The sequence below is a fragment of the Rhamphochromis sp. 'chilingali' genome (assembly GCF_963969265.1).
Source record: "Rhamphochromis sp. 'chilingali' genome assembly, chromosome: 7".
In the NCBI taxonomy this organism is placed as follows: Eukaryota; Metazoa; Chordata; class Actinopteri; order Cichliformes; family Cichlidae; genus Rhamphochromis; species Rhamphochromis sp. 'chilingali'.
In genome coordinates, this window is record NC_137934.1 from 40,216,097 (window position 1) to 40,229,504 (window position 13,408).

At 44.2% G+C, this 13,408-nt stretch overlaps 1 protein-coding gene across 3 annotated transcripts in view; it reads right to left on the minus strand.

The window, feature by feature from the left end:
* Positions 1-13,408, minus strand: part of scube1 (signal peptide, CUB domain, EGF-like 1) — a 126,697-nt gene that overhangs the window by 79,615 nt on the left and 33,674 nt on the right. For all 3 annotated transcript variants that reach the window (XM_080887400.1, XM_080887399.1, XM_080887401.1), the window contains one exon: positions 5,943-6,077. In XM_080887400.1, coding sequence (XP_080743526.1) covers positions 5,943-6,077 — 135 coding nt within the window. The remainder of the gene's footprint in view (positions 1-5,942; positions 6,078-13,408) is intronic.

Below are 13,408 nucleotides of genomic sequence, written 5' to 3' on the forward strand. Positions count from 1 at the left end.
TTATTTATGTTGTAAATTTATGTTGCATGTAGCACCTTGGTCCTGGAGGAACGTTGTTTCGCTTCACTGTGTACTAACTGTATATGGGTGAAGTGACAATAAAGCCAACTTGACTTGACTTGACAAGCATGAATAGCTCAGCTCTAAACATTTGGAATGACCTAAAACAATGTGCTAACTGTTATTCATTCACTGATTCTGACTCAAACAGCCAAGTAACAGCAAAGAAACATCAACTATTAAATGGCCGACTTACTAAATATTTATATGATAATACAAAGATTCTCCTTCACAAGTTTGTGTTATCAAACAAAATGAAAACTTCCCAAATGTTCACAGCATTTCTTCAGTTAATCCTGACTGAATGTGTGTTAAAGTACAGTACAGTGGACGTGGCTCTCTTTAACTCGCCGTGTGTTTTCCAGGCTTCGTTGAGCGGGCTGAAGAGCTCGTAAGAACAAAAAACACAAACGTTTTAGGACTAAAAAACAAATTTAAGCTGTTACGTTATTGCATCACTGCTGAGAAACAGTTTATTTGAAGAGTTCCAGTCAGGTTTCAGAGCTCATCACAGTGAAGCTAAGAGACAGATGACACGTGGATCTCATTAGGATAGAGATTTGTGTTGGTGTGTGGGACGGTGGTAATTACAAGCCAGTGCATTTTGGGTCATTTTGTGGAGAAACACAAAAATAATATAGGAATAGTGCAACAAATGGCTTTCTCCTGGGAGCAATTAAGTAAAGTACTGTATTTAAGAGTTCTGTTTAATATGTGTAACATACATTACTGTTTTTTTGACTAATGACCCCAACACTTCACAACAAAGACAGGAAAACATCACAAACATTTGACCACACAGTCTGCAGTTAATGGTCTTTGATATTACATTACATATTATTTTGAGAAAATAATAAGAATAAGAAATATTGATAATGGCATCAGAGTTGCTAAATTCTTATAAATTCCTGTTCATTATTATCAGACTGTCCTAAAAGCTCACTGAAAAGCCTTTGATCCAAAACACCTGAGAGAGTACTGACAGGGACATAGCTCTCCTGTACTGGTTTCACTTCACTGGATCCTGTTAAATTTAAAGTCCTTGTCCTCACACACACAAGGTCTTGAATAATCAGGCACCATGTTTTCTTAAAGACCTCATAGTACCGTATAAGCCCAATAGAGCACTCTGCTCTCAGTCTGATGGTTTACTAGGGCTTCCTGAGATATTTCAAAGTAAAAATGTAGAGTCTTCACCTTTCAGGACACTCTTCTGTGGAACCAGCTCCCAGTTTGAATCCAGGAGATAGACACCCTTTCCTTTTTAGATTAGATTTAAACGTTCCTTTTTGACAAAGCATAGTAGTTTATATATATATAGTGACTGTTTCTTGGGTCAGGTGAACATGAAATCTCTCTTAGTTATGCCCCAGAAAGTTGATTCTGTTCATCTGGACTTGGGGAGAAACGTTTCATCACTCATCTACATGACGTCTTCAGGGATCAAGAAACAGACCTACAGGCCACTGTTCTGCTGCTAGTTTCAGTCATTGTGCAAATGCATTGTTTACAAAGGTTGATTAAACCTGCAGTCAGCTGAGACTGAAGAAGTCAGTTGGATGAATGACGAAACGTTTCTCCCACTGAAAACGCTACGTCCAGATAAAGAGAATCAACTTTTGGGGATTTCCTTACCTGGATATTTATATTCCACTTTGCATTTCATTAGTTATTACTGATTTCTGGCTCTCTTCCACAGCATGTCTGTCAGGAAGGGCAGTGGCTCTCCCTCCATGAGCCCAGTTCTGTCAGAGGTTATCGTCTTGTGTTTGCTCATATGAGATCATCTGCTCATTGGGTTTATTAGGGTCTCTACCTTAAACTATAAAGCCCTTGAGGCCTTATATTGAATTGTATTAACTCACATTAAGCATCACAATCTAAAGATAAAATGTTTTCCAGGAACATTTCATGTTTCCCATTTGAGCATCACTATCATTGGCTATACCATCATTCCAATAGCAAAACTGCCATTTTCATTCTGTGATTTTCAGTGAAAAAGTATTTGCCCCTTTCCTTCTGTTAGGATCTGCCCAGCTGACTTTGCAAAGAGAGACGATTGAGAAGTATATTCATGAGAAGTATATTCAGGCCCACCTCATCTCTAGTGGGCGTAGGGTTGTTCTTTGTGGACAAAAAGGATAGGACTCTCAGGCCATTTATGGACTTCCTTAGATCACTGTAAAGAAAGAAAGAAAGAAAGAAAAGAAATACCCACTGCCAGGAAACAGTTCTGCTTTCAAGCCCCTCCATCTTTACAAAGTTGACCTCAGTACCATTTAGTCAGAAGGGGACAAGTGGAATTCAACACACCACTGGACTACTTTGAATACCTGGTGGTGCTTGTTGGACTAACGAAACACTCCCCCACCATGTTTCATGTCCTAGTAACTGATGTCCTCGGACACTTTCTGAACATCTTTGTATTCAGCATGCTGCAGCAGTTAACTGAGATCCGTCTCTATGTGTTTCACACACCCTCAGTAACTTTTCTAAGTTGTGTTTTCAGAGGACTTAGAGGGGGTCGAGCAACATTTTGTAATATGGACTAACCATAGGAACTTGACTTATGTGCAGAACACCAAAGGCAGAATTCAGGCATGTTGGTCTCTGCTCTTTGGTTGTTCAGCTGCTCCGTTTCTTATCATCCAGGGTCAAGGAATATAAAGCCTGATGCCCCTTCCCATGAGTTTTCACCTGATAGAGATGATCTTAAGCCAGAGAGCGTTCTTGCATGCTCACACACAGTGGGGAAGATAATCCTGGGAGTTTAAGCTGGATCCTTGTCACAGGCCTTCTTCCATAGATTCTCTAAATCAGGACATTTCATAGTTCCTTCTCTAAATTATCAAACTCCTGCCACTGAAACGTTTAATCTCCATCTTGAACATGTTTTCAGGCTCAATGGCATTCCTTTGGAGATTGTGTCAGACCGACAACCCGCTTCATATCCCAGTTATGGAAGGTTTTCCATTCACCTCTCGGAGCCAACCTGAGTTCCGGATTTGCGGACAAACAGAAAGATTAAACCAAGAGTGGAAGGCAGACCTCCGCTGTGTTGGCTCAAGTAATGGACGGATGGATTGAATGTGCGCATAAGTCACTTACCTCATCTGCAACAGGTCTCTCTCCATTCAAAGTGCCCCTAGGTTACAAGCCTCGCATGTTTGTGGGCACAGACAAGAGCCCGCCTTCTCCACACAAATGAACAGAAAGGACGTCTCTCTGGCCTCCCTGCTACTCCCAAGGTGAGAGAAGGGTGGTTCTCCTGAAATCTCTTTCTAGGACTCTCCGCTGTAAAACTAAAATTGCTCCAGGATACACTGAACTTTTCACATGTCGCAGTTAAACCGTGTTTCTTCCAGTCCACTGCGCTCTCCAACCAACTGCGTACCTCCCGCCAGCTTGTATTCGACGGCAGCCTGCACACAGTGTTTGATGGATTGTGGATGTCTGGCACCGGGAGCATCCGTAGTTGATCGGGAGGAGTATGGTCCTGTTTAAAACTGCAATCCAATCAATTTTACACTCTGCTTATACATGAATACCCTCCAGTGTGGCTGAATTAAAATACTTCTGAAAAGAAGAACGGGGCAAACTTTCTCCACAGCGCTGTGAAAGACTGAATGCAAGATATTGCTAAAGATGCTGCTAAGGGTGGTAAAGCAGTTATTAGGTTTAGGGGGCAAATACTTTTTCACACAGGGCCAGGTAAGCTTGGATGGATTTTTCCCTTAAATAAAAGAATTATTTAAAAACTGAAAGTTGTCTCCTTTGGTTATCTTTGTCTAATATTTACAATTTCTTAATGATCTGAAACATGTAAGTGTGACAAATAAGCAAAAAAAGTAACCAGGTAAAGAGCAAATACGTTTTACAGCAGTGTAGAGCAAAGGCCGTTACAACCTAATCATGTTGTGAAAGCGACACGAAATTCATAATTTTCAGGATATGAACTTGTCATGTACAAACCGAACATGTTTTTGTGAAAATTATCTCCTCAAAGAAAGCACTGTGAAGAAAATGAAGTCAATATGAAGCCATGATGAGCTGGTACTGATGTTTCCAAACGAGAAGGAATCAGTTCATCCAAAACTCACAAGAAGGAAGCAACAGGGAGAATTTCAAGGTTTGCTTCAGGAATTGAAGCTGTATCATGGCCACTTTCTTACATATCTTAGGATCATACTGGGGCTGTTGCAGCTTTTTAGCTACCGAGTTTTGCCTCTGAGGAGGCAGTGAAATCACTTCAGACACAGAGCAGCATCTAGCTACTTGTCTCAGGTAAAATTGTATTATTCTACAATTTGTATATTCAGTACTGGTGTGCACGTTGAGTCATGTGTGCACTTGCTCAGATCTGTTGATTAGGATCAGAAAAAATGATCAGACTACATGGTCAGTGTCGACGGCTGCTCAGGTGACGCTATTTAGTTGACTCAAAATATTTTTAATGCACACAGATGTTACACATCTGGTGTGTAAATGCCTGAACAATAGGTTTTATGATGTGCAGATGGGTTTCTTTATTCTCAGCATCTAGATCTCCTGCAAGGTGGCATACATTGTTGTGGTTGTATTTGTATTCAGTGTATTCAGTGGTTGTGTTTTCTTCATCAACAAAGGCTAGGGTGGCTGTGGGGTTCTGTGACTGTCTTACTGAATTCAAAATGTTCTGTCTACCTTCCTAGGTTGTAGTCAAAATCCTCGGCTGAAACACAAAACTGAGTGATGAAAACAGTCAAGAGAAATAATTTTATGGAATGGAATCAGTTTTCAGGCCCCTCCTCTGTAGAAGAAGCTTCCAGTTTGGATTAAGATCAGGCTTCAAACTTTCCTTTTTGCAAAAGCATATAGTTAGGGCTGCATCGGGTGACCCTGAATCCTCCCTTAGTTATGCTGCAATAGGTGTAGGCTGCCGGGGATTCCCATCATGCATTGAGCATTTCCTGTCACCTTTCTCACTGAACATGTGTTAACAGACCTCTCTGCACTGAATCATACCTGTTATTAATCTCTGTCTCTCTTCCACAGCATGTCTTTATCCTGTCTTCCTTCTCTCACCCCAACCAATCACAGCAGATGGCCCCGCCCCTCCCTGAGCCTGGTTCTGCCTGTTAAAAGGGAGTTTTTCCTTCCCACTGTCACCAAGTGCTTGCTCATAGGGGGTCATATGATTGTTGGGTTTTTCTCTGCATGTATTATTGTAGGGTCTACCTTACAATATAAAGCGCCTTGAGGCGACTGTTGTTGTGATTTGGCGCTGTATAAATAAAACTGAACTGAATTGAATTGAATTAAATTGGAGGAATAATTAAACACAGAGCTTGTTTGCCACAGTTTGTCCAATAGCCTGCCTACATCTTCATGCCTATGTGGCAATTCTTTTTCCAGATCCATAAAGTTTTGCATTGGATTTTGACACCTCAAAATTATATTCCCATCTGGACTGACTGGGAAAAGCTTCACATCATGATTATGAGCTATTTTTATCCTCCTTATCAAGACTTGGTTTGGTGCTCATGACATTGGAAAAAAGGTCATCATCATAATTATCTGTGATAGAAAATGTAAATTCTGGAATTTTACAATGAATTTTATTCCACATATTCACATTTATATTAGCACTATCACGAGCACTATCACGTTTAGTGTTGCTCAAACTGCAAATCTACGACATCACTGGTCAGTTACAGTTATTGTCTTAGAACAAATAATTTGATGTTGCTAGTTGAGCCATGTGCTTCAAAAGTCAAGATTCAAAACCAATGAACCATCATATGAATTAGACTTGTTGCCTCACAGCAACAAAAAAGTGTTTTGTGTGCGGTCCACGGTGAGAGTTCACTGTGGACTGCACTCTTTCTCCACTGATGTCTTACCGTCAGAGCGGTGGATGCAGGTATGCTGGTTGTCACTGAGGAAGAAGCCCTCTGTGCACATACACTCATAGCTCCCCATGGTGTTAACACACACTTGCTGGCATCCACCGTTGTTGTCCAGACACTCATCCACATCTGTTTGGATGGAGAGATACAGAGAGAGAGAGACATAAAGGGAAGTGAGCAAGATAAAGTCGGCCACGACAGCGTGCTGGAATAACAGCCCATTAGACTTCATAAATAAACTTGTGTCAGTGAGAGTTTATGTGCCGGGAAATGTCTGATGAGACGGATGACACCAGAGTCAGGAATGCGAGGGCCACACGCACACGTGCACACACAGACTGGGAGAAAGGGCAGGCACGCTGTCCTAAGGGGCCGACCCTGGCACAGCGGGCGGCCGAACCAAACTTCAGGCACTGTAAAAGGGGGTGACAGGGGTGTGTTGGTGTGAGTGTCTGCATTGTGTCGTTGCGTCTATGTGTGTGTTAGTGCACACTGGTGGTGCACGAGTGTGTTTATAGGGCCCGACTGTGCTGCTGAAAGGCCAGTAAATTTCCAATGGGGCATGTTGATGGGCCTGAAGTGAACTGGAAACATGTAACACCCTTGACTGACTTTAAGAGGGATCAAACAGGGCCACCCCTGTGTGTGTGTGTGTGTGTGTGTGTGTGTGTGTGTGTGTGTGTGTGTGTGTGTGTGTGTGTGTGTGTGTGTGTGTGTGTGAGAGAGAGAGAGAAAGAGACTTTGCATTGTGTTTAGTCTGAGGTGGTGAAGTTGACGTAACAGACAGTGCAGACAGGTTACACAAACACAGGCAGAAGGAAGGACAGACAGACGAGAGGCGATGTCATACGTGCTGGGAGACTGAGGGGATCAAACATGGAGCTTTTCTTTCTGTTATAATTAGTGCTGTCAGTGGCAGTGCTGTTGCCCCGTGCGCGGGGCTGCACGGCGCTAACGCGTTAATGAGCTAACTGCGCTAATGCGTTGAAGCTGTTAATGCGGTTATGGCGTTAACGTCATTTTAACGAGATTAACGCTGACAGCACTAATTATAATTTGTCAAATATTTTCAGTGGTTGACAGGTCTGGACTTTAGGTAAGCTAAATTAGACTGTTATTAGTGAACCTTGCTTTAAATATACATATATGGTAAATGGTAAATGGCCTGTATTTATATAGCGCTTTACTAGTCCCTAAGGACCCCAAAGCGCTTTACATATCCAGTCATCCACCCATTCACACACACATTCACACACTGGTGATGGCAAGCTACATTGTAGCCACAGCCACCCTGGGGCGCACTGACAGAGGCGCCCCAGGGTGCTTTCGGTGTATGTATATATAAAAACACCCAGCACGCCCCTGCGGGTGGTCTATCCTTCCAGCTCGGGTCCTCTACCAGAGGCCTGGGAGCTTGAGGGTCCTGCGCAGTATCTTAGCTGTTCCCAGGACTGCGCTCTTCTGGACAGAGATCTCCGATGTTGTTCCCGGGATCTGCTGGAGCCACTCGCCTAGCTTGGGAGTCACCGTACCTAGTGCTCCGATTACCACGGGGACCACCGTTACCTTCACCCTCCACATCCTCTCGAGCTCTTCTCTGAGCCCTTGGTATTTCTCCAGCTTCTCATGTTCCTTCTTCCTGATATTGCTGTCATTCGGAACCGCTACATCGATCACTACGGCCGTCTTCTTCTGTTTGTCTACCACCACTATGTCCGGTTGGTTAGCCACCACCATTTTGTCCGTCTGTATCTGGAAGTCCCACAGGATCTTAGCTCGGTCATTCTCCACCACCCTTGGGGGCATGTCCCATTTTGACCTCGGGACTTCCAGGTTATACTCGGCACAGATGTTCCTGTACACTATGCCGGCCACTTGGTTATGGCGTTCCATGTATGCCTTGCCTGCTAGCATCTTGCACCCTGCTGTTATGTGCTGGATTGTCTCTGGGGCATCTTTACACAGCCTGCACCTGGGGTCTTGCCTGGTGTGATAGACCCCAGCCTCTATGGATCTTGTGCTCAGAGCTTGTTCTTGTGCTGCCATGATTAGTGCCTCTGTGCTGTCTTTCAGTCCAGCTTTGTCCAGCCACTGGTAGGATTTCTGGATATCAGCCACCCCCTCTATCTGCCGGTGGTACATACCGTGCAGGGGCACGGTATATATATATATATATATATATATATATATATATATATATATATATACACATATATATAGATATATATATAGATATATATTAGGGGTGCAACGATGCACAAAATTCACGGTTCGGTTCGGTTCGATACTTTGGTGTCACGGTTCGATATTTTTTCGATACAAAAAAATGTTCATGCATTTTTAATTTGTCATTTATTAAAATTATAAATATATATTTTAACTCAAAAGTACAGTTTTTAAATTTAACCCTAACCCTTGTGCGTGTTTTTTATTTTGACAGCGAATGCGCACCTGCGGACCACTTATGTGCAGCCCTGGTTATTTAGCTCATCATATCGCAGCCACAGAAATTCTTTTGTCCATGAAACCATAAAGCTGCACTTTCTTTTTGCCTTATAGTCTGATTTGTCATAACTTCTCCGTTTTGTGGTAAGCTTTTCTTTGGCTGTCACTTCTTCACCCTGACCTGTCTTATTTGGCTCAGCAGAACTGAAATGCTTTTACACACGCATTCACATAAGCTCAGCGATTCTCTGCGCGATCAACCTCTCACATGTTTAAGCTGCGGGAGATTTCACTTGTCATGTTTGCATAGTAAGCTAACGATTAATAAGACGATGTCAGAGGAATTGGTGCGCAAATTATCATCACTCACAGATCAGTGCTGTCGCTCTCTATACACAGTTTGCACGATTGCAAAGTGAAAGCAAAAAAACAAGCGCAAATTCAAACACGATTTCAATATGTCACATATTGACAGTGGCTCACCGATGCCAATGACATAATTACCCAGCTACATTTCTGAAAGAATGCAAAAGCATTGACATATATTTTTCCTTCGTACAAAAGCCCGACGGGCAGGGCAGAGATAGATTTTGGTAGCCCGACTGAAAAAATCGCTAGCTCCGGGACGTCGGGCTAGCGATATTGCAAGCCCTGTATCTGATTGAGGAATCACTCATCTTTGGAAAAGAGTGTTTATTACAGAGAAATGTCTCTTTCAAAATAAAAGCTATACTATCCGCTTCTTCTGGGCTATATTCTCAGCAGCATATTAAACATATCAGGTCCCCATAAGGAGAATCATATGCTAACGGCTGTCTAAACGACTCGGGTAAAGTTTGTAGCATGCGTGCTTGTTGTTTTTGTCTGCTTCCACTTGTCTTTGCACTAGGATGATGTCGGCGTAAATGTGCAGTCATATTCGTTGTGTTCCCACTAGTGCTTTCAGGTTAATCTCGTTGAAATGACCTTAACGCCACAACACGGCAAATCTCCGTTAACGAGCTACCGCGGATCGCCTTGAGCGTGGGGCTTGACGGCCAACACGTTAACGAGCTAACTGCGCTAACACACTAGTTCCCACCCATGTAATTGAGCATTGCATGGCACATCCAACATACTTTACTTTAGTCCATGACGCGCTTACCTTCAGGGTCATACGTCACATGAAAACCAAAATAGTTCCAAACGCCAGATCTGAATGAGGGTGGGGGAGGTTCAATTTGCCATGTTGCAAGGGGAGCTTAACTTCTGTCTCACTAGCTTGCCCTACGCTCAGTGAATCTGCGCTCGACTGCTGCACTGTCGAGCGCAGATTCACTGAGCGCTCAACACAGACAGCATCGTCAGAAGGAAAGTTGATAAAATAAATTAAAAATTTTGTATTGTTCGATACATATGCGTACCGAACCGAAAGCACTGTATCGAACGGTTCAATATTGATACGAATATCAATATATATATATATATATATATATATATATATGTAGCTGGATAGCGTAGTGGTTAGACTACACGCCTTTGGAACAGAGGATCGCAAGTTCGATTCCTGCCTGGGGCGTCTGTATCCAGTAAGGGTCCTAAGGCTAGACCCCCTATGCTAAGCAAGCCTACCGCAGACATGAGCGAGACAGATAAATATGAAGGCATGCCGGCTCGGACGTCGCCCGGATCAACAAGGTCCGCGTCAGGTGTTGAGGAACCAGGGCACCCTGACGAAAAGTGGGCTACTGGAACAAGAAGGCATCGGTGGGCAAGAGACGAAATGAACAGGCACATGGGTCAATACATGAGCGGGACACAGAAAGGGATTGGAAAGAATAACAAAACACCAGCTACTGGTAGACAGAACAATCAGCCGAGACTGCAAGACCAGACTGACCAACCTGTGCACTGCCTGGATTGATTACAAGAAGGCCTATGACTCAATGCCCCACAGCTGGATACTGGAATGCCTAGAATTGTACAAGATCAATGGGACCCTAAGAGCCTTCATCAGGAACTCAATGGGGATGTGGCGTACAACACTAGAGGCCAACTCCAAGCCCATAGCACAAGTCACCATCAAGTGCGGGATCTACCAAGGAGATGCTCTGTCCCCACTGCTGTTCTGCATAGGCCTGAACCCCCTCAGTGAGATCATTAACAAGACTGGCTACGGATACCGACTACAGAACGGAGCAGTTGTCAGCCACCTCCTGTACATGGATGACATCAAGCTGTATGCCAAGAGTGAACGAGACATCGATTCACTGATCCACACTACCAGGCTATACAGCAATGACATTGGAATGTCGTTCGGACTGGAGAAGTGTAGTCGGATGGTAACAAAGAGAGGGAAGGTAGTCAGAACTGAGGGGATTGAACTACCAGAAGGCAACATTGCAGACATAGAGGACAGTTACAAGTACTTGGGGATCCCACAGGCGAATGGGAACCATGAAGAGGCCGCTAGAAAAGCTGCAACCACCAAGTACCTGCAGAGGGTCAGGCAAGTCCTGAGGAGTCAGCTGAATGGTAAGAACAAGATCCGGGCCATCAACACGTACGCCCTGCCCGTGATCAGGTACCCTGCTGGGGTAATAGGCTGGCCAAAGGAGGCGATAGAAGCCACTGACATAAAGACAAGAAAGCTCCTTACCATGCATGGAGGGTTTCACCCCAAATCCAGCACCCTGAGGCTGTACGCTAAGCGGAAGGAAGGGGGCCGGGGACTGGTGAGTGTCAGCACCACAGTCCAGGATGAGACAACGAACATCCAAGAATACATTAGGAAGATGGCCCCAACTGACCGAGTGCTCAGTGAATACCTCAGGCAGCAGAAACCCAAGAAAGAGGAGGGAGACGAGGAACCATCATGGAAGGACAGGCCCCTGCACGGTATGTACCACCGGCAGATAGAGGAGGTGGCTGATACCCAGAAATCCTACCAGTGGCTGGACAAAGCTGGACTGAAAGACAGCACAGAGGCACTAATCATGGCAGCACAAGAACAAGCTCTGAGCACAAGATCCATAGAGGCTGGGGTCTATCACACCAGGCAAGACCCCAGGTGCAGGCTGTGTAAAGATGCCCCAGAAACAATCCAGCACATAACAGCAGGGTGCAAGATGCTAGCAGGCAAGGCATACATGGAACGCCATAACCAAGTGGCCGGCATAGTGTACAGGAACATCTGTGCCGAGTATAACCTGGAAGTCCCGAGGTCAAAATGGGACATGCCCCCAAGGGTGGTGGAGAATGACCGAGCTAAGATCCTGTGGGACTTCCAGATACAGACGGACAAAATGGTGGTGGCTAACCAACCGGACATAGTGGTGGTAGACAAACAGAAGAAGACGGCCGTAGTGATCGATGTAGCGGTTCCCAGTGACAGCAATATCAGGAAGAAGGAACATGAGAAGCTGGAGAAATACCAAGGGCTCAGAGAAGAGCTCGAGAGGATGTGGAGGGTGAAGGTAACGGTGGTCCCCGTGGTAATCGGAGCACTAGGTGCGGTGATTCCCAAGCTAGGCGAGTGGCTCCAGCAGATCCCGGGAACAACATCGGAGATCTCTGTCCAGAAGAGCGCAGTCCTGGGAACAGCTAAGATACTGCGCAGGACCCTCAAGCTCCCAGGCCTCTGGTAGAGGACCCGAGCTTGAAGGATAGACCGCCCGCAGGGGCGTGCTGGGTGTTTTATATATATATACATATTTGCAGAATGTAGTTTGGCATTGTCCTGCTTAATAAAACAAGACTTGCCTCTGATGAGAGTTAATACATTTAAGTTTATAATGTTCTACCTAGCTTACATAAATGGCAAGCAAAGCACACCAGCTAACCTCATCTCAAAGCAAATAAGCCATCCACCCATATCCTTCTGCTTGGTAAAGGGCAAGAGACAGGGTACACCCAGGACAAGCTGCCTATCTTTCACTCACCAATTAACCGGACCCATCCATATCTTTGGACTCTGGGAGAAAGCCAGAGTACCATGACATGGAAGCTCCACACACACAAAAAGCCCCAGGCAGGAGCTGAACCAAGGATCTTCTTGCTATGATGAAACAGTACTAACCGCCACAGCACCTTTAAAACAGCCATATTTACTCCAATTCAGAAAGGAACACTTTGGAAAGTCTGTCATAACGAAAAGGAAAGCTGGTAATTATTTACACTTAGAAGAACCTTTCAGCTTTAGTAAAATGAACACAGCACCTTAATTTCTAATGTCAGATAAGAGAGTTCAGACAATAACTATCAAGAGACAGGTCCATAGGACCTTCACATATACCTTCCACTGAATGAACGGATGTCTTTGTGAGTTCCTGTATATTAGCATGAGACCCGCTGCTCTGCACAAACGATATACTTCTGTTCAGTATCAAATGTAAAACTCTGAGCATAGTGTGACCAGCCTGTCTGCTAGCATCTGAAACGGTGATTTTGCTACGAGGTTTTTCCTCTTAGGTACAGGTAGGTCTTTCCTCTTGTCTCTTGCACTGTTTACTAAGGTCGCCCCCCACATGGTGTTAAAGAGAGAGGCTCTTCAGGGAATACAGAAAAACAAGAACAAGAAATGCACCAGACATGACACTCCTCTAGTTACAGAGCCCTATATTATGTTCATTTAAAGGGAGGCCATAAAAAAGAGTACATATGTGTAATATATGGGCCGCTGTGTTGGTGGGAAATCATTTATATAGTTTCCAGCTTCGAAAAAGCATTTGCAAACTGGAACTCTGTCTTTGTAGTAACTGCTTGAATGACATAAACAACACAATTAGGTCATTCTAAAGATGTATTATTGGGGTGGCTGTAGAGTAAGTCAGTGACTAATCGGAAAGGTGGTGGTTCGGTGCCTAGCTTCTCTGGTCTGCATGCAAGATCCTGACCTCGTGTTGCTCTCTGATGTATCCATTGGTGTTTAAATATCAGATAGAAAGTACATAGTACTCGAGCGGTTATTTTGTGTTTAGTTTGTGTGTGCATGACATCATATGATGTCAGTGATATCATATCACTAACATCATCAA